Raw genomic sequence first — 22,110 nt, forward strand, 5'->3', positions numbered from 1 at the left:
AAATTCAGTTTTCAGCTTTTGCATATACTTCTGGCCTTCTTATATCCATTTCTGAATGGAAGGGAGTGCTTAGTAAATTGAATTATGGAATTTTCTTAAGAGGCATAACAACTTGAGAAAAGGCCAGAGGTAGTAAAAGTCTGTTTTGGAGCACTGTAAATTTAGTGATAAAGAAGGGCTGGCAGTGCAGGGTGGGTCTTGCGTGGTGCCTAGCTGTTCCTCCCCTAACACTAAGTGGTGGCAGGGCTCTCTTTGGCCAGAAATCATAACGGTGGATTTTACTCTACCAAGGAAACCATCCCTAAAGTGTCTTTCAAAGTTACCCTATAGAGCTGGAGACAGAAAAAAAAAGTCTAGGTCGTACTTTAACATCTGAAACCTTTTCCTCATGAGAGACCACAATGAATTAAAGATAACAATAATGAAAACAATGTTTATAAACATCCATGTTCCTGGGCAGGAGGCCTCTGTTGCTTTTGTCTATGTGGTTGCTGCTTTTACAAGCTGAACTAGAGATTTAAATGTTTTTGAAGGTCTCCAGTGGTGGCTTTGGGCTCTATTATGAAAGATTTATCCTGGGTTCTAAAATCATCTTAGGGGACTACGACGATCTCATTTTATAGATAAAGAAGCCAAGGCCAGAGGAAACGCACACTTCGAACTCATTTTGGAACACTGATTCTTTATGCCTGGGCCACTGTGGTTTCTGCTAATGCTTTGGTCGTCTGCATTTGGAGGTAAACAATGAGAATGACCCAGCCTGTTGATGTTGCTGGGTATAAGATAGAAGAGAGTGTGCTCATCTACACAGGCTAGGAACTGGGGAAATCTGCTAATAGTTGGCGCTGAGGTTTAGATGCAATTAGACTCATCTGATAATGTGTGTGGGCATGCTGAGGGACAAATCCCTAAGAGGCAGAAGGTTGTTATGGTATGGGAACATGGTCCCTGGAAGGAATTAATGCTTATCTCCCTGAGCAGGTTAGTTCTCACAAATTAATTCTCACTAAAGACCAGTGCTCTGAAGCTGAGATGCCCCGTATGTTCAGTCCCTTCTGCATACATATGGAAACTGTGGGTCAAATAAACTACCTTTCTTCTTTAAATACCTCACCTCAAGCTATTTTGTTACATAATGGTGCACACAATTACATTCATAGAATACAATTACATGTATACAATACAAAATGGTGCATCACACCACACAGGCTTCCTCAGCTGAAATGCCGAAGCTGGACCAACTTCCAGGAGCGGACTGCCTTGCCTACTTAAATGGTTTTGAAACATCAGGTCTACATAAACACCAGCACTGGGACCAAGTAGACAAGTTTCCTCAGGGTCCCCCCAGCAAAGGCTTCAAGATGAAGAAAGAGTTCTATCCTGCTGCTAGAGGAGTTCTGTTTTCAGGAGTATATGTTGAATGCCTTCTCCCCTCAGGTCTTATGCCTTCGGGTATCTGCTCCAACCTCTGGTAGAGGCAGAAGTGACTCTTATATCAATAGCAAAGCTGTGCTACTTGGTCATCGCTGAGATTCTGCTAGAAGAAGTAAAAGAAATGGTGTCCATCATCTGTTGTTATCCTTGTGGTGACACTGGGCAGATGCCAGCAGCAGAAAAGACTACCATCGCAGACAAGAGAAGTAGTCTGGTCTTCTTGGCTTGTATTGCCAATTAACTGTTCTAGAACTCATTTGAACTGGCCCTTGCATAGTGCATCTGCAGGTTCAATGGCCCTAATAACTGATGGTCTTTGTGCTTTCTTAGTAACAGCTGGAAGTGTTACTAAGGTTCACATGCGCATGTGACCTTTTCACACAGGGACCAGCTACAAGATGCAGGCTCACTCAGCCCCAGTCTCAGAGACAGCCTTCTGAGATTTTGGCTATGGCAACACAATCAGGAGGCAAATATGAGCAGCAACTGAGGTGTTCAGAGATCCCTAATTTCCTGCTGGATTCTCCCTTAGCCCCAGCTTGCCCAACTTCAGTGGATTCCTGGGCTGAGAATCCCCTGTAGAGACTGACTGTCCACACTGCAGTTGGGAGGCTTCAGTCCTCAGGGAAGAGACTATCAGACACCTGATACCAAGGGATGAAAAAGGATCCAACTGAGCAGTGTCTGATGGCTTTGTGGGAGGAAACAGGAGAACACAGAGGATTGTTTATCTAAGACAGGAGGAACACACTGTGTAGCTAAACCAGCAGATTAGCTAGCCTTGAATTTGTAATCTCCTGCCTCAGCCACCCAAGTGCTAGGATTACAGGTGTGTAGTAGCACCATGCCCCGGAAGAAGAATTTTTCCTAGGCAACCTGTTTAGTTAATTTTGTGTTGTTCTAACTGGGTTCTGTATAAAGAACACAGAACAAGGTTTGGATGTCTGGAAACACAACGCTCTCATCAGCTTCTGATAAGGCCTTATGTTAAGTCATAATATGAAAGAGGTTATGTGGAGGATAAGTGTGTGTGTTGGCATGTGTGTGTTTATGTATGTATGATGAGTGTGTGAGAGAGTGGTGGGTGAGTGTGGGTGAGTATGTATGAATGCATGACTGTGTGTATGAATGTGTGAGAGTGTGTGAGAGAGTATGAGTGTGTGTGTGTGGTGTGAGTGTGTGTATGAATGTGTGAATGGGTTTATGAATGTGTGTGTGATTGTGTTTATTAATGTCCATGTGTAAAACTGTATGTGTGTGAGAGAGAGAGAAGGAGAGGAAAAGGGAGAGGGAGGCATGGAGGGAGGGAGGGAGGGAGAGAGAGAGAGAAAGAGAGAGAGAGAGAGAGAGAGAGAGAGAGAGAGAGAGAGAGAATGAATACATATGCCACCTCTTAAACATCCCACCCTCTCAGTGTTGTTTCACCATAGGACTGTGGTAACAGAATAGGGGACAACCCAGAGCAGAGAAAAGAGAAGAGCAGGACACTACCTCTGCATCTCTTGCCTCTTGATACTGATATTTTCTGGTATTAGTTGAAGTGATTGTCACACATTTTTCATCCTCTATATAAACAGCAACTTGCAAACTTCAGTATGTACCCAAATTTTTAATTATGCATATACTTAATTGCATACATGCCTGTGTGCATGTGTGTGTGTGTGTGTGTGTGTGTGTGTGTGTGTGTGTAGTGCAGCACAGTGCAGTGCAGTTCATATGTATGGGTATGAGTAGGGAGGTCAGAGGACATGTTTTCCAAGTCATTTCTTGACTTCCACCTGGTTGAGGTTTCTTTTGTTATAGCCACAGACCTGCATACTTCACAATTGCTGGTTTTCTTGCTTAGAGTTTTATTGCAGTGATAAAAACGCCATAACCAGAAGGAGCTTGAGGAAGAAAGGGTCTGTTTCATCTCACATTTCTGATTCATGGCCCATCAGTAGAAATCAGGGCAGGATCCCAAGGCAGGAACCTGGCAGCAGGAACTGAAGCAGAGGTCATGAGGGAGTGCTGCTTACTGAACTGCTCCCTATGGCTTGTTCAGCCTGCGTGCTCAGACAACGCAGGATTACCAGCCCAGGGGTGGCACCATCCACAGTGACCAATAGTCAAGAAAATGCCCAACAGACTTGCCTAGAGTCCAGTTTCATGGACCTTTTTCTTAGTTGAGAGTCCTTCTCAGAGTCCTCTAATTTGTGTCAAGTTGCTTGCTGTAGAGTTGACCAACACACTGGCCCATGAGCTTTTGGGCAATTCTTCTGTCCACGCCTCCCACCTTGCTGTAGACTATAGATGCATGCCACCACATCCAACTTTTTATATGGGTTCCTGGGAATAAACTTGGGTTGTCAAACTTGTGTGGCTAACACACTTAGCAACTGAACCACCTCCCTGGCCCTTTCAGATCGTTCTTATACATAAGTGCACATGTGTGCAGTTGTACTGAGCTGTGCGTAAGTGCACGTGTGTGCAGGTGGACTCACCTGTAGGAGCACATGTGAGGGCTGGTATCCAGGCGTTCCTATTTCAGTGCTTCTCCGCCTTGTCTTTAGGATCTGATTAGCTCACACATGGGCCAGGCTGTCTTCCTAGCCAGCTCCTGGGATCTTCCTGTCCCCTCCAAGTGCTGAAATTAACTGATCTGCCACAGCTATGCTTGCCTTTTACAGGAGTTGTAGGGATCTGAACTCAGGTCTGCGTGCCCACACAGCAAGCACTTCACCCACTGGGCCATTTCCCATCAGTTGTTTCCAGTGATCGACCTAGGTCCCTTTGATTATGACTTCCTCTTTCTTCATATTAATTTCTCCTAAATTCCCAGACATTGGAGAGCACCCTCCAAGCACCCTGTGCCCACAGGTTCCAGCACCTGCTCACTGGGAATATTTAGGAGGGAAATTGTGCTTCCACTGAACACAATGGACTTTATCATCACCTTTCCTAAGCAGCTTGCATAGCTCTACCATATTCACATTGTTTTCATTGTTTCTTCAGTGGCGTATTCTTAGGAAATATCCACTTTTTGCGGGTGTTTTTGTTTGAGACAGTGTCTTGCTCTGTCGTTCTGGATATCCTGGAGCCTCTTTTGTAGGCCAGGCTCAGGTTCCTAAGTACTGGAGTTACAGGCATAAACCACGGTGCCTGGTGTAAATGTCCTTTAACGTATGCGAGGGGATACATGTAGGTTATGGTGTAAATGCTCTGTAAAGTTAGACAAGGAGATCAAGCATCTGGGAATTTAGATGTCTGTGGGGTTCTGGAATCGGGTCCCTGTGGACAGTGAGAGACAGTTTCTTTCCCTTTGCTATGGAAGAGACAGAAGTGACGTTCTGAGAGTCTTTGTTGATGACCATGTTTCTGTCACTTTTTCTCTAAGAAGAAATCTTGGCTTTGTGCAAACTTCTAACCCATAATATGCTAGAGGTCTCTTTTGTCTTCCTTTAAAAAAGAGGTCCCACTGTATAGCCTAGGCTGGCCTTGAACTCAGGCATCTTCCTGCCTCCCCATCCCAGAGCGCTGGGATTACAGGTTTGCCCTATGACGCCCAACTAAAATCCATTCTGCTTTTGTTTTGTAATTGCTATTTTATCTGTTTGAGGCAGGGTCCTGCTATGTAGCTGAGGGCAGCCCTGAATGTGCAATTCTTCTGCCTCAGCCTTGATGAAATGGTCATCTCATTTCTGTTTGAAGCTCGGTTTCCAGCATTCATTCATTCATTCATTCATTCACTCATTCAATGTTCCAGGCGGTGGGCTGACACTAAACTGAAGAAGAGGAGTGTGTCACTGCCTTCCTGACTCTTCTCTGTAGTTTTGTTTCCTTGTTTATGGGGATGTTAGCTCCCTGGGCTCCTTCTTCTGGCCAAGTCTCTGAATTATCAGCTTTCAGAAGAACACGAAGACAACCGCACCAGAGTCCAGCCTAATGCAATGAAAATAGACACTCTCAGAGGCACTGTGCCATCCTCAGATGTACCCTGCTTCCTCCACAGCCCTCTCCCATGACTTGCAATTTCTGATTAGATAGAGCTGAAGGAACATTCGCTTCACCAACGAGATAAAGAGAAGATGTCCAGAATTCTTGTAGAGCAAAAGTTTGAAGCTGGCAACATCATCATGGAAGGCAGGGCCACCATGGGTAGCTAGCATTGTGTGGGAGTCCTCCTACCATGAACAGGTGTCCAGGAGAAAGAATAGCCCAGTTAGTCTATTTTTGTTTGTTTGAGAAAGGGTCTCAATATGTAGCCCAGGCTGGCCTTGAACTCATGACTAGTGCCTCAGTGTTCTAGGTACTGAGATTATACCCAGGTGTGACCATCACACCTGTCCCAGATGAGACTTGGTCTTCCTAGTGTCTCTTTGCTCCCGTGGCCCTTGCTGGTTATGGAAATGGTTGTAGAGGCCGCTCCTGACATCATGTTTAGGATTACTCAGGGTGTGCTAGCAATAAACTAATTGCTAGTGCCTGAATCCATCAAGCGGCTTCCAGCCATGTCCTGGCTACTTCTGGATGTCCAGCTGGCTACATGGTTGGGAAGGAAGAATGTGCTGGCAAGTCGTTTGTGGAGGAGCCTTCAAGCAGTGCCAATCACAGCGCTGGGCTCATTAGCAGTCATTGTCATGGCAACGGGTCTGCCAGAAAGTGGCTCGTTAGGCTGACAACTTCAGAGGTGTTATATATAGATCTGGGGGGTGGGGGGAGAGGGGGTGCAGAGCCCTGTGGATATGCCTTTCTTTAGAGCTCCCATTGCTGCTGGGTTTGGGGTGTGAGAAGACAAGGAAGTGGGGACCTTAAAACTCACTGATCCGCTGCTAAACCAAGTGTCTGGAGGCCACCCGTGAACACCTGCAGGTAGCATTCGCTCACTCACTGCTTCAGAAGGTAAGAGGCAGGTGCTCCTAGAAGCATCCCGCAGGTGGAGATGGTGTCCCAGGATGAACTTGAATGTGAAGAGTGGAGGAGGCTCTGGGGAGCTTAGTAGAGGGGTCGGAACTTACTGGAGGCTGTAGATACAACCTCGAGTCTTTCTTTAAATAGTCTGAGGAGGGCATGGGGTTAGGGAATAAGATCCGTCTCTTTCATAAGTAGCTGTACCACTCAACACTGCCTCTTTTACAAATCGTATTTATTGAAGTTTTAGATTCCCTCCTGGTGTCTATTTCAGAGGTGATGGTTTCTCTCAGTTGCTCCCACTAATGCCGTATCGGAGTAGCTCTGGAGCGTAGTGAACCAAGGACTCAGGATGCAAACTGCCTTGATCTGGTTGGTGGCAACCAGCAGGGGTTTAGCATGTGCTGAGCTGCTGGCCACGCTTGGTTTTTGTTTAGGGTATTGTGTGTTTTTCTGGATTTTGCTTTGCTTTTTTTTTTTTTTCTGTGTGTTTGGTGATTGATTTTTATATGGTTTCTTTGGGCTTCTGTTTACTTGAGACAGGGACTTATTAGGTAGCCTTGCCTGGCCTCAGACTCACAAGGTAGCCCAGGCTGATGCTGAGTTGACCATCCTCCTGTCTCAGCCTCCTGAATGCTGGGATTACTGGTGTGTACCATCAGGTCCTGACGGAGCATTTCTTTTTGAACTTTGGGTGATAGCCCTTACTTGTTTGCTTGCTGTTTTCCAAAAGGAGTCAGTACCGCCATTAAGAGGAATGCTTTATTTTGTGTTTAAAATAAGGAGACTGGGGAAGTCAGCCGGCAGCCGGGGAATGAACGTGACGTCTGGGTGAGGGTGGTGATATTTTTGCGCATCTCCTGGGAAGGCATATGCTCCTTTGGAGACTGTGAGACAAGCAAGAGGTTCAGGCCTGAGTTGTCATTCCCCTTGTGGGAGTCGTATCTCAGGTGGACAAGTGCTGACATGGAGCTGAGTGTTGGCAGGAGATGGGCTGAAGGTAACTTGGCATCAAGTAACTGGGCAGAATTTTCTAGAAGCAAGCTAATTTTAGTTGGTTGGTTTGATTGACTGACTGAGTGATGTTTTCATGTTCTTGGACTGAACCCAGGGTGCACTAAGTCTGTGCTCTGCCAGAGCAATACTCTCAGCCCCAAAGCAATATTTTAAAGTCATTTTGGTTTAACCATTTAATTACCTGTACAATATTATGAACATCATTAAACCCCTGACTGTGATAGACCTTACTTAAAAATAGAAATAAAAGCATCATTTATACAGACATCTTATAAAGATATGTACTAAAGACATTTAGGGGTAGGAGTCATTATAGATGTGCAGAAATCAGACCTACACTCAGATCTCTGTGGGAACTCTGCTAGACTAGGGCTTGTCTGGTTTCTGCTTGTTTCCTTGCTATGGTAGAGATTAGACACAGGTCCATGCTCCTGGTAAGCCAGCACCCTACACTCCCAGCCTTTGGCGTTGGAAGGCAGATTCTCACTGTGTTTCTCAAACTAACCTTGAACAGGTGATCCTCCTGCCTCGGCTTCCTGAGTGCCAGGATTACAGCTGTGGAGGCATCTAGCTTAGAGTGGGATTTTAAGTGGTCTACAAACTTCTCATTATTACATATAAAGTAGGGTAAGGTCCAAGAGTTTATAGCACTATTATTTACAAAGACTCCAAAGTGGAAACAATGCAAGCATCCATCAAAGGCTCAATGGATAAACAAGTGTGCCACGTCCTATTCATACAGTGTATGAATACACAGAATTTTAAAAATAGCATGCCATCTTGTGTGACACCACAGAGGACCTTTGCACCTATTTGGAGGAGAGACAAAAGGCTGAAGCATTCCCTCATACCCTCAGAGTATGAGCCTATAGTTAAGCATGCTGTTTCTTGAAAGGAGAGTGGGAAGGACTGAAACCCAGCCTTGCACTCTGGCCCAGGGATGGCTCCTTCCAGAGGCAGAGGCAGGGTTTTCTAATCTCACCTGAGACATCCCATGCGCTGCACTCAGAACGCCTCCCCTAGCAGGAAGCTTCACCACCATACACCCCATTCTGCTCCCTCTGACCTTGTCTGTTCTAGGAGTTGTGCCCCTACTGTGGCACTTCCTGTCACTCTTCCTTACTCTTCCCATGGGAAAGAGGCAAGCAAGCTGAGGAGAGGAGACACAAGGGCCAGGGGAAAGAAGGTGTCCTAGTTGGGTTTCTATTGCTGTGATGAAACACCAGGACCAAAATTAACTGGGGGGTGGGGTGCGTATTTCAGTATACAACTCTCAGGTCACGCTCCTGTCATCAAGGGAAGACAGGGCAGGAACCTGGAAGTAGGAACTGAAGTAGAGAGCATGCTTACTGATTTTCTGCTCATGGCGTGTTCAGCTTACTTGCTTATAGAACCCAGGATCACCGGCCCAGGGGTGGCACAACCCACAGTAAGTTGGGCCCTCCCACATCAATTATAAATCAAGAAAATGCACCACAGGTTTTCCTGCAGGCCAATCTAATGGGGGCATTTTCATAATTGAGGTCCCCCTTTCCAAACAACACTAGCTTGTGTCAAGTTGACATAAAACCAGCCAGCACAAAAGGGACGGATGTAACCAGGGAGGGAGCTAATTAGGGAAGAAATTCAAGGGATTCCTTAATTGCTCTACCCTTTCTGTGGCTGTGGGCAGATCTCCCAGAAGGCTTCTACTGTTCCTGCCCCTCTGAGGCCATAAGAGTGAGGACCACTGATACTCTGGGGCTCTTAAATGAGGGCTGTCAGGTGATGAGGTTATAAAATTGTGCCTTTGCATATTTTTAAAAGTTTTGTTTTTATTTTATGCATATGAGTGTGTTTACCTGCGTGTATGTCTGAGCATCAAGTGTATGTCTGAGCATCACATGTATGTCTGTGCATCACATGTATGCAATCCTTATAGAGCCCAGAAGCGGACATCAGATCCCCTGGGACTGGAGTTATAGGCCTATGTTTGCTTGTTTTGTGAGCTATTGTGTGGGTTCTGGGAATCGAGTCTGAGTCCTCTGTAAGAGCAGCAAGTGCTATTAACTTCTGAGCCATCTTTCTAGCCCTGTTGTATATTCTTCAAAGACAGTTTACTGTGATTATATATATATATATGTGTGTGTGTATATATATATATATATATATATAGTTGACCATGCATAGTGTTTATGACTCATTATATTGTGTAACCATGACATCTCCCTATTTTAGACCATTTTCACACACTCACACACACACAGACAAACATGCCCTGTATCCATCTTATAGGCCATATCCCTCTGGAGCCACTAGTGTATTCTGTGGCATTGCCTGCTCTGGACATGTGACATAATGTCACATAATAGAAAGAGACCACATGTGGCTTTTGTGATCTCACTCAGCATGATGACTTTTGGGCCCAGCCATGGTGTAGTGAGAGCCAGGACCCTATTCCTTTTCATTTCTGAGTAATATTCCATCCTATAGCTGTCCCGAGTTTTATCCATATCCTTAACGATGGTCTTTGCGTTGTCTCCACTGTTTGGCCTTGGTGAATGCTTCTGCCCTGAATGCTTATCTGCACCTTGTTCACGTGCTTGTTTTCATCCCTGAGGGGAAAGGACTCCTCGGCTGTTTCCAGCATCTTCTGACTCCTGATTTGTGGGGGTCAGCTAGCAAGAATGACTTCTTTCTAGGAAAGACAAGGACAAGAGGGCAGCAGCGGGCTCGGGAGATGAGGGCAAGGTAGTCCAATGGCCAGCAAGGAGAGCCAGCCAGTTGGCAGCTGTGTTTCACAAGTGTGGAAACCAGCCTTAGCGCAGCACATCAGCCTCTTTAGGAACTAGGCCCAGCCAGTGGGTGCTCTCCCACTCTTTCTATGACCTTCCTGGCCCAGCCCTGTCCCTCAACACTTCCTCAAAGATCCCTGTACTCCCTAGAGAGAGAGACCTCAAGGCAGTGTACCTCAGTGGTCACCCATGCCCTTGATTATAAACCGAGGCTTCCTATGAATCAGAGTCATTCCAGGGAGAGAAGTATAGAGAATCTGAGGAGGGCCAGGCTCCTTAGAGTTCCTTCAAAGCCGGGCCTCCGGGGTTTCAGGAGGCTCAGTTTACTCACTCTTAGCCCACAGGACTCTTCCCTGAGCAGCCTTCACATTAGTCAGCTCCAGATGGTGCTGGCCTCCCTGTCAAGCATTCCTCAGGCAGTGTTGGCAGCAGAAAGCTCAGAGAAGAACCGTTGGGGGTGATGTTTCAGACATGCTGAGGGGGCAGTTGGAGGGGAGGGCAGTATGTCTGCCTGGACGTCAACTCTCAGAGAATAGAGCCTGGGAGAGAAGCTAGCATCTGTGTACCCCTCTGGTGAGACCCCCCCCCCAATCTCTTGAGCAACCCTGGAGGTGTACCCTCGTTTGGGCTCTGAGTGTGTTACAGTGGATCTCCCCAGAGGGGTCCACACCTGGGCCAACTTTAGCGTCTTTTGCTTCATAGATGTGAAAATAGCCTGACTGAGTCACTTGCCTGAGGCAAAGCGGTGGCTGCTTGGCTGAGGTAGGGTTGGCACCAGGGATGCTTTGAGCCTGAGGCTGTTTACACTGCATCCCTGGATCCTCTCTGTGCAGTGCCTTCCTGGGAGCTGTTAGTCTTGCTCAACCACCTTCCATAGCTTCCCAGGCCTCACCATGGACACCTTCTACGCTACTCCTTGATGTTAGGCTCAAGAAACAACGACCAGGCATCTCGTCCCTCTGGGTCTAGAAGACTCCCCAGCCAAAACATTTCTCTTCAGCACCAGGATCTCCCCCCACCTTCCCCTTTCTCCTTCTCTCCTTCATGCCTTCCTCCCTTGCTTTCTTCTTTTCTTTCTCTTCTCATTCATTAACTCTTGGTTATTTGGGATAGAGGCTTGTTATGTAGGCTGGCCTCAGACTCATGATCCAATCACAGGCCTGCCCCATCCCACCCGGCTTTTCACTCCCTCTGTGCTCATCGTTACACTACTTGTATTACCTGTATTCTGGCCGTCTCCCAGGCCAGGAGACACTAGAGAGGTGTACAGAACCGATGTCACTTGTTCTCAGGTTTATTTGTGCTTGGTGTATGTATGGTCTACGTCATCAAGGAAGGTTCCACACCACTTTCAACCTGGCTTCTGTGTACCTCACTGTCACCTGTCTAGAGCATGGTCTTTCACATGTGATCAAAGAGAAGCTGTGGGCTCAGCAGGCGCCTGTGCAGGAGACACACCTCTGAGCACAGAGGAACAGTTGTGAGAATTCATGGCAGACACCATGGCTACACAGAAGGCTGAGGCACCATGTTTGCTCCCACCAGCACAGGGGATTTGCACTTTCCTCCTCTGGTACAGAGGTCAGCACAGGATGCTGAGACAAAGCCCTGGAGGAGCAGGCAGGAGAGGGCCATCAGAGCGCACACTTCATTGCTCCAGTTTCAACCACGATCCTACTTTCCTACATATTGGTAACAGGAAGGAGCTGCTCCTGTGTGCAGCAGGGCACACTGAGGACACTGAGGACCTGGTGGCTGGCCCCTGTATTTCTAAAGAGGTTTTGCTAAGAAAATCTTGGACTTTTGTGGCTGGAATTCTGATTTCTGTCAATTTACCTTCTCCATAAGGCACAGCAATTGTGTGGGCTAATTTGGATCCTCTGTCTTTATTTTTAAATGTTCTTTAGCTGAGAGCCTTGATTTCTGTGTTTATTGGAGATTTACATGGAAAATATAAGTAGAAAAAAAAGATAATAAAAATTGCCCATAATCCTACCACTGAGGACTCACAGATGCTATTACGACATGTACCTGCTTCACGCCTAATGCTCCTGCTAACATATTCTTCTGTCTTTTAAGATGAATATTATTATGCCTGGCTAACAAGAACCAACCCTATAGTGTCTAGTTTGTCATAAAAATTCTGGTTCCCTTTGCCACGATGACACGGCCGTTGGAGAGAGAAACCCAAGCCAGCTCTCCTCGCAGACTCTCAACATTATTATAGAATGCTTTACACTTTGTTCTGTCGCAACTTGCATTAATTACTTCTGCTAGGTTTGCACAGCAGGCCTGGGGCTGTCTGTTGCTGCACTCAGTGGTCCTGTGGAGTGTAGACTGCACAGACCTCAGCGGGTATAGACTGCAGTCCACAATGGGACATGTGGAGTGGCAGGTTCCCTGGCAAGCACACCCCCGCCCTGTGATGAATTTTTGCAGGGTCTGATAGGGAAGAAAGGCAGTTCTTTTGTCTGATCTGGGGGAGCCATGCCCCCAAAGAGGCCTGCAGGCCATCCTATCCCACTTGAGCGATTTCGAAGTGATTTTGTGGCTCAAAACAGCTGTGAAAATGGCAAATGTGTCTGACCCCTGCCTTTTTCTTCAACAGAAGCCTGGGATGGTCCCCCCTCCGCCAGGAGAGGAGAGCCAGACGGTCATCCTTCCACCCGGCTGGCACAGCTACTTGTCTCCTCAGGGCCGCCGTTACTATGTCAACACGACTACCAATGGTAAGTCCTGTTCAGGCGCAGCCTTTTCTAAGCCCCAGGATGTCTGCCTCTCCCTAGGGGTGCTTTTCTCCCTCCATTTCCACCTCTGGTTGGGGGGGCTTTTTCTTGCTAAATTTGACCCAAGGAAAGGTAACCTGGCATCTTAACCCTTTGACTCTAGAATTGTTTAACATATGCCCAGAGCTACAGCAGAGTCCTGCTCGTCCCTGGTGCTGGATGTTAGGGCTTGGGTCTGTATTCTGGAAGCAGTTCCAAAGGACAGCTGTCCAAGATTCCCAGAATCCCTGACACCTCACACCCACCTTCCTTTGAACTCGACCTTAGGATCTAGGATGGTTGGCCTCAGAGGCTAGTTCTACAGGTCAAGGTATTCCACACTGTCTAGGAACTCTGAACGTTCTAATGGTACTGAGGATCTAGAACAGAGGCTGAAAATACTCTCCTTAATTTCATTATAACACCTTTTTTCTCAATTGAAGTATCTCACTGGCTGCTGTTTTGTGGATTGTGCATTTGGTAATGGTGGGACTATGTGGGGCCATTCATCCTCCCCCTTAGCACGGAGGAACTGGAGCACTGGGGCACTGAGTCCCTGTCCCCACCCCTCAACTTCTCCATACCCTTTCCTTTCTTTTTCCTTTCTTCCTCTCTTCTCTCCTCATTCTTTTGAAACAGGGTCTCATTTGGTAAACCAGGTTGATCTGTAATTCACCATATAGCCCAGACTGGTCTTGAATGCATGGTAGTTCTCCTGTGACAGGAAGCCTTCCAAGTGCTAAGATTAGAAGCCATCAAACCACTCCCCACATATCTCTGAGTTGAATAGAACTGGAACGCCATATCTCCAAATAGTTAACATTTCCCTGGACTTCCCAAATGACTACAATGTGGAGATGATCTTTAAATGTTGTGCAGTATGGCTGGTCTTCTTACAAGTTAAGTGGGACACTGTTCAGGTTGAAGGTAGAAGAATAAGGTAACTGAAAAGTTCTGACCTTCCTATGCCTCTAAGGACTTTACCTCAAGACAACCAGGAGATGCAACACAAGGGAAGTTGGATTTGGTGGACATCCTAAACACGTGTGCTCAAGCAGGAGGTGAACTTCTGCCTGTTCTCCAGTCTTGGCTTCACCTCTGTCTTCTGCATCCATATGACGTCATACCTCTCTATCTTACCACCTGGGGTGTGGATGCTGTTGATGTGGTTTCTGATTTTGAGCCTGAACTGAGAGGGAATGCCAGTGAGAAGACAGGCAGAAGCCAAGACACAGAGAAGCCAACAGCTGCTACTTTGGGTGGCTGGCCTGCACATACCACAAGCACCCTAACCTGCTTGCTCAGCAGGGTGTCCTCCTCGAAGAGAGGTGACCAAGGTTTCTAGGAAAAAGGAAGTAGAGCCGTTTTTAGCTGTTCTAATCTCACACTTCCTCAAAACAGACACTTGAGCAGCTCCACCATGCTCAGGGAGCCTAGATGTTTCAGGGGGGCCTGTGGCTGTTTGAATGCACTCCCCCCTTGGGTAGCAACTACTTCAGTGTCATTTCCCAGGGGAGTGGGTGTCTGAACACAGATCTCCATCTGTGCAGTGCAGAGTTTGGACTGAATGAGCTCAAGAACAAGAATTTGGGTGGATTTGTTCTTATTTCAAATTAGCCAGTCTGTTGCGAAGGAAAATAGAGAAAGGGCCTTTCTAGGTGCTCTCTGCCTCTCTGTGTCTCTCTCTGTGTGTCTCTCTGTCTCTGTCTTTCTCTCTGCTAAAGAATAGTACATTCTCAGGGTTTAAAAGCCAGTGAATAAAAGTGAGATTCAAATCAACAATAAAAATCCCCAGTCATTTGGGGCTGAAAAGATGGCTCTGCAGTTAAGAACAATGGCTGTTCTTTCAGAGGACCAGGGTTCAATTCCCAGCATCCACTAGGCAGCTCACAACTGTCTGTGACTCCAGTTCCAGGGAATGTAACACCCTCACACAGACAAATGTGCAGGCAAGACACCAATGGCATAAGTTATTTCTCCAAGGTGAAACAAGCCAATTCAAGCTATGTTAGAGATTATATAAAAGCAGGCTTATTGGGAAACCACTCTGGAGCTGGAAGTTCACTGGTCCCAAGGAATGAAGTCAGGGAAGTCACTGTGGGAATGGAAACAGTGGAGAGGGAGAAGAGAAAGAGGAGAGAAAGAACACATGCAGAGAGAGAAAGAGAAGAAAGAGCAGAGGAGAGACCAAAATATCTGGATTATACAACAAAGAGCCTCAGGAGAAGAAGGGCAGCCCAGCCCCTGGGCTGGAAAGTTCAGGGTTGGGGCCAGGATATGACAGGTAGGGACTGAGGGATGCTGGGAGAACCTGGAGGCCAGTTCTGCTTTTTATGTTAAATATGCACCTCAGCTGTTTATTCTGGGGTCTGAAACCCAACCCAATGCACATACATTTTTTTAAATTAATTTGAAAATATATATATTGAAAAAGCCCCAATCACTACTTATCACTTATATCCTTTGAGACATTTATGTTCTCTATCTTCTAAGCATAGACATACCGGCATTTTAAAAATAAATTACAAATGTAATTCACTCTATCCTTTAAATAGTGAGAACAACTTATTGTAGACATTGTTCTACGCTTTGAGTATTTCTTTTATTTATTTATTTATTTATTTATTATTAGGTATTTTCCTCGTTTACATTTTCAATGCTATCCCAAAGGTCCCCCATACCCACCCCCCCAATCCCCTACCCACCCACTGCCCCTTTTTGGCCCTGGCGTTCCCCTGTACTGGGGCATATAAAGTTTGCAAGTCCAATGGGCCTCTCTTTGCAGTGATGACCGACTAGGCCATCTTTTGATACATATGCAGCTAAAGACAAGAGCTCCCGGGTACTGGTTAGTTCATATTGTTGTTCCACCTATAGGGTTGCAGTTCCCTTTAGCTCCTTGGGTAATTTCTCTAGCTCCTCCATTATGGCTTTGAGTATTTCTGTCTAACTCATTCTTTTAATCACTGTGCATTAGGAATGTGCTGCCGTTAATTTAATTACTATTCTACTTATGAATGGCCACATTTTATATCCACCGATGGTATCTGACAGCTTCCTTCCAGGATTCTGACTTTTTATATACCAATAGGTCAGAGCTTTCTTGGAGTTGTGGCATACAGGGTGATCCTCGGGTTGGCAAGCGGAGTCTCTAACAGACCGGGCACTAATTAGGTTAGAGCTGAAAGGTCAGGGTCTCTGTCATAGCTCAACTTTATCACTGTAGCATGAATAGTCATGGAGAGAGTATGTATGTCAGCTCCCTAAGTTCACAAGGCTCTGGCAGTAGGGTGCGCTGATTGCGAGGTTACCTGATGGAGCCGGTAGGGCTGGCCTCTCCCATTTTCTCTCTTTTACTGACTAATCCTAACTTGTTGATCTTGCATCCTGGATGCAGGCCAGCTTTACCCACTCATTAAGTGGTGGTTGAATTCACTGTTTATCTGCTCAATTCAACATATACTTATTGAGCCTTAACCATGTACCGTGCTGAATGGCCTGGCCCCTAAACTGCTTATTTGCTCTTAGTGGGAACAGGTCTTAAAGCTTTGTGTCCATGCTTTGAGGGAACTGGAGTGTGTGTGTGTGTGTATGTGTGTGTGTATGCTGTGCCCTGGACCCCACGTTCTAGGCAAGTGCTGTGTCAATGTGCTATACCGTCAATCCTGTAAGCAGATTTTAAATGAATACCTGCTTGATCACCCATGAGAATGTCAGTGAAGAGGTCTGCAGTATCTAAAGACAGCTGTGGGTTCTGCGATGCTCTCTGGAACTACGAAGACCAGGAAGGGACAAGATGGGAAAGGCCTCTCACGGCAACCCCTGAGCATCATTAAGGATTGCTACCTGGTCAAGAAGAGAAGCAAGCAGCTTCTCTCCTTCCAAAGCCCCTCTTGGGAGTGTTTTGTTAGTCTGCTGCCCCCTCCCACTTAGAACCTCCTGCTTGTCTGGAGCAGAGTGCCTAGCAGAAGGGACCCTTGTTTTTGTATTGCCCCTGCTTCACATCCTGACTCCTGAAGTCTCTGAGTTGGTACCTCACTGCCAGATTCCCCTTTCTGTCCCAACTTGCCTGTCTCATGCCAGCCCCTCCACGTGTCCAAGCAGTAGCTCATGGACAAGTCAGACCCACTCCCCACCGTTTCAAGCCGTTGTGTATGCACTTCTCATCCTCCCTGAAGATAGTTTTCAAATACCCTCAAGTGACGGTCAGGATCTCTGATTAACAACACACACACACACACACACACACAAATAAAAACAACAAATAAACACCCACAAAACTCCCACAGGTGCCCTACCTTTATGAGTGTTGGGTAGTGTTTGCATAGAACCTATACTCATCCTGCTGTGGAATTTAAGTCATTTCTAATTATGTACAGCAAGAATCCACTATATAAATTGTTGTTACTCTTTTTCGGGGAAATAGTGACAAGAGATTTTAAAAAGCCTGCGCATGTTCAGACCATATGCAGATGTCTTTCCCTGAGCATCACAGCCCTCTGTGGCTAGTAGAATCCACCAGTGCAGAACCCAAGGATCCTAAGAGCTGCCTGGATTTCTTTCTGCCCCCTAATCCCTAACCTGCCTTTCCCCAGAGGATGCTTGGACATAACAGGTGTTCTATACAAAACCTCATTTACATCAGTGTCTCCTTCCTCTGATAATCTGCTTGTTTCCACATCAGTTTAGGATTTCATGGATGAAGGTCTGCGCCCTACTTGCCAGGATTGGGCTGCGGGCATGCAAAACCAAATGAGACACAGACTGCTCTCAGAGACTGCAGCTCTGAAGGCGCCAGAGATAGGCAGACACCTGCAAGAATTACAGGCAATGACAAAGTGGGGTGGGAGCTCCAGGGAGGAGCCTGTCACCTGTGTGGGGGGGGATGCAAAGAGGACTCTAAGGAGGGGGCCATGACAGAGGCATCGAACCAAGGATGTAGCCCAAACAGAGGGCAAAACAGCGGGAAGAAGGCAAGAAGGCTTGGCAGTGGTAGAAACACGGAAGTGAGCGTGTGTGTGTGTGTGTGTGTGTGTGTGTGTGTGTGTGTGTGTGTGACTGACATCACTCTTCACCCAGTGGGCAATGGGAAGATTCAGTGGCGGGAGCCCATCACAACCTTACAGCAAGACTTCTCATGCGTCAGTGAAGGAATTGGGAGCAGTAAGCACCAAGTCGACAGCCTAAATGAAAAGAGAAATAATGAGGTCAGCGCAATTTACAGCGGTGGCCTGAAAGAGGAGGGCCAAACACTGTCAGACAGGATGTGGCAGGCTGGTGGCAGGGAGCTTGCCTGCCTCCTGGCTTTCTGCTTTGTGTGGCAGTCATGAAGTAAGGGACAATGGGAGATACTAGGAGGCCAGCTGGAAGGAAGGAGGTGACTCTATGCTGCGGGCTTGGTTCCTTGCTGCATCTTCAGAAAGATGACCAGCACATGGGTGGATGCACCCATGTCTCAAAGGACATCAAGGCCACTGATGGAAGTCCAGAGAATCCTGTGGGTACGTGGTCCAGCATGCAGAGAGCAGAATGGATTCCACCCCTGCTGGCCACCATTGTGCAGTGGCCAACATGCACAACTGAGTCAGGTGTTCTAGAATTTGCAGATCTTTAGAATCTCTATTCTAAGGCACAAACACACTGCTCAGTGCAAGCCTGCAGGAGAGACCTCTGAATACGGAGTTAAAGAGGCCAAGATAGGAGGAATGAGTCCATGCAAGGTGCTGTTGTAACAAGCAAAGGAACAAAGAGCCTAGAGGGAGGGGAAGCGAGGAACAAACAGAAATACAGGCAATGTTTACAAGAGAAGGGCCGTGTAGGTTCCTGGGGAGACACAGATGATTTAGTGAATGGTGTTTGTGAATGAGCTGGATGCCCAGCAGGAAGCTTCAGTGGGTAAGCCACTACAATCCTGGCACTGGTTTTATGAAGACTCTCCAGTAACTCCAGCAGGCCATTCACAAGTCACTAACCAGAGTCTCAACCCCTTCACTTCCCCACAGTTCTGCCTCTCTGGGGCATTTCATCTGCAGAATGGTTCTGAGTGCAGCCCTAGGAGGCCAGGGACTCCAGTGGCAGGATGCACGTCTTGAACAGGTTCTGAGTTCCTCCGAAGTTGCCTGAGGCTAAATTGGGGCATTGGGCATTGTGGTTCATAGCTGGTGGGCTGTTCTCAGTAGCCTACTCATTCAGGGGCCTAGGTTAATGTTCAGAGTCTGTCTATGTTGGGCCAGTTTAATCAAAGGGCAAAAGGTAGCTTGAAAACCATGGAAAATCTGGAGGCTGGGAAATCCAAAATCGAAGTACCTGAGGATTGGCTGTCCAGTGGTAGCCTGCCCTCTGATTACTAGAGATGGGCTCACTTGCTGCACTTACGTAGAAAAAAGGATGAGCAAGCATCCATGGGCTCTTTTATCACAGCATGGATCCCAAGTGAGTGGGAGCTCTCCTGACCTAATCCTCCCTTAAGTCCCCACGTCTTAGCACCATCACATTGGGGACTGAGGTTCAGTGTATGTAGGCTGTAAGTAACAGGGCCTCTGGTACATCAACTGTTTCAAGAGACCTAACACAACAGTGCTGGTTCCCTTTACTGTTAGAAGCTGTGGTGTTTTGAATATCCTTGGCCCAGGACACTATTAGGAAGTGTGGCCTTGTTGGAGTGGGTGTGGCCTTATTGAAGGAAGTGCATCACTGTGGGGATGGGCTTTGAGACCCTAGCTGCCCATGAACCAGTCTTCTTATGTTTGCCTTCTGAACAAAATGTAGAACTCTTAGCTCCTTCTCCAGCACCATGTCTGCCTGGTCACTGTCCTACTTCCTGCCTTGATGATAATGGACTGAACCTCTGAACCTGTAAGCTAGCCCAAGTTGAATGTTGTTCTTATAAGAGTTGCCTTGGTCATGGTGTCTCTTTACAGCAATGGAAACCGTAACCAAGACAGAAGTTCTATCACTTAGCTGGCCTTTTTGATATTGTGATATATATATATATATATATATACCATTTGAATAATGGAGAGACATTTGAAACTAGCACAGAAAGCCAGGATCAGTTCTGTGTAGTGTATGAGTCACTGTTTTACAGCATATTTACTAACCTTCAAATGCATTAAACCAAGTCATTCCATTTATTTTATATGTCTTTCATCCCCAAAGAAGGAGATTAATTTGAAGTAATATACTGGCCCTGTTCTTCTAGAAGGCAGGGCCTGAGGAAAGGATTAAATGCTAAGACCTTATTAGGAGATAATGAGCCCTAAGCAGTAAGAAAGTGAAGGCAAGGCCAGGGAAGATGTCACACCATGCATCTCAGTGTCTGGCAGTGACATGCAGGAGGGGCAGCAGCCACTGAGGAGTTCTAGTGACTTCTTTAGAAGGGTTGTTGGAGGAGCCCTGCTGCACTTTGGAAATCTCCTGTTTCCTATTGGCCAGACTCTACCTCCTCACCGATTCCTAACCCAACCACTGCTTGGAGAGCTATTTCTCCATCCTTTTGGTTAGACCACCTGACTCCAAACAGCCTATCAAAAGCCTGACTCCACCCCTCCCACATAACTACTTCTAGTTCCAAGATGACGTCCTCCTTGAACAGGAGTCACTTTGATAGGAACATGAGCAGGGCTCTAACATCAGTGTGTCTGTGTACAGACGGCTTTAGATGGAGTGCCATAGGGGTGCATCCTTGGCATTCGTACAACAGGTTCAGTGGCTGAAGACTTTACTCAATACCCATCCCAAAGGGGATCTTCAAATCATGTAACCCAGGAGGGACTAAACTAAGGCTCACAAGCCAAATTCACTTCACATTTTATTGGAGCACAGCCATGTCCCTGGGTTCTTAGTAGAACTAGCAAAGCCAAAACTCTTCGCTGTCTGGCATGGGCAGAAAAGATGATTCCTGGCATAACAGTGTCTAACAATTTCACATATTCAGAAATGGGTTCCTCCATGTATGCAGAGTCTCTGCCCAAAGTCACCAGGTCATTGTAGTCAGGCTGTGACTGGACACCCGGGCTTCAGCACTCAGAAGTGGGAACGTGGGTGGTAGTGACTAAACTTGGTATAAGGGTAAGTGAGTCCATAGATTCTTAGATAAGGATGTTCACTGGAAATGGCGATTGTAATGAATGTCTGCTTGTCCTTCGAAGTGTCAAGTAAAATCTAGGAGAGCTGGAATTTGTTTCATATCCTTCTTTTGACAAGCAATTGGTGTCCCTAAATGTTTTATTATGTTTGTGAGTGAGACTTGGAGTGGATAAAAGCCAAGGACTGAGCTCTTGTGTTTACTTGCCAGGTAGTCAGTAGTTTTCTTGATTTCTTATTTTAATTTTCCTTTAAGTGAATGGATTCCCATTTGACTTGATTACACTAAGAACTAATGAGTTTCTAGGTAGGATTTCCACAAAACTAGTAATTGTGCAAACCATTCTTTGAGCTGTACTTGATTCAGAGTAATTGGATACTTTTCCAGCCCTCGAGATAGGGTGGCCCTGACAGCTCTCCCTCAATAAGACTTGCCCAGAGAACCATCTGCACCAAACCATCAGTCTGTGGGGTTTTATTTCTGTCCATCTGTACTACACAAAGTAACACTAGAGCGATGCTTTTGTTTGGCATATTTGGTTGATTAAATTGTGCATTGTGCTCTTATTTGTATGAGTGTATGGGCATGGAGAGCCCTTATTTTGGCTCTATTTTTTTTTAATTGAAAATAGATCCTTCCCTCATATACTACATCCCAACCAATCCCCCTCCCTCCATTCCTCCCAGTCTCCCTCACCCCAATACTTTCCCTCTCCCTGGCCACTCCCCTTATTTTTAAAGGGATTCACAGTGGAAAGCTGTTAAACAGGAAAGCATGCTTTTATTCTCCTTGGTGTAGCTTTTGCTTTCTCCTCCCAAGCGTCCATTTTAATTTGTCTTGTTTAGGTAACACTTAAGCATGCAGCACACCCCTCATTTTCCACCAGGTTTTAAAGCCAAGTACTCTCTTGTTTATGGTAAAGACTAAGTGAATTCGAAGCCATCCAACATGTTAGCATACGAAGACAAAGGGGGCAGACTGTATTCTTCACGCTATCCTCAGAAGTCAAGTTATTTTGAATTATTTAGTAAAGAATGCAAATGCTGCATCTCATTGGTTGTTAGCTAGAGCTAGCAGTCAGCAGCAAATGGTCCAGATGCCACTGCACCAGAAAGAAATGTGGAGATGCAAACACAGGTTTTCT

General features: G+C 46.4%; 1 protein-coding gene across 12 annotated transcripts in view; it reads left to right on the top strand.

Moving 5' to 3' along the window:
• The window catches only part of Gas7 (growth arrest specific 7), a 235,736-nt gene that overhangs the window by 137,128 nt on the left and 76,498 nt on the right, over nucleotides 1–22,110 (top strand). For 10 of the 12 annotated variants that reach the window (XM_030245562.1, XM_030245564.1, XM_006532202.2 and 7 more), the window contains one exon: nucleotides 12,724–12,844. In XM_030245562.1, the coding sequence (XP_030101422.1) occupies nucleotides 12,733–12,844 (112 nt within the window). In that variant the 5' untranslated portion in view covers nucleotides 12,724–12,732. Of the gene's footprint in view, nucleotides 1–6,170; nucleotides 6,316–12,723; nucleotides 12,845–22,110 lie in introns of those variants that run through there. The other 2 variants (NM_001277079.1, NM_001277080.1) reach the window with 1 other exon arrangement.

The sequence above is a fragment of the Mus musculus genome, chromosome 11 (assembly GCF_000001635.26).
Source record: "Mus musculus strain C57BL/6J chromosome 11, GRCm38.p6 C57BL/6J".
Taxonomy (NCBI): Eukaryota; Metazoa; Chordata; class Mammalia; order Rodentia; family Muridae; genus Mus; species Mus musculus.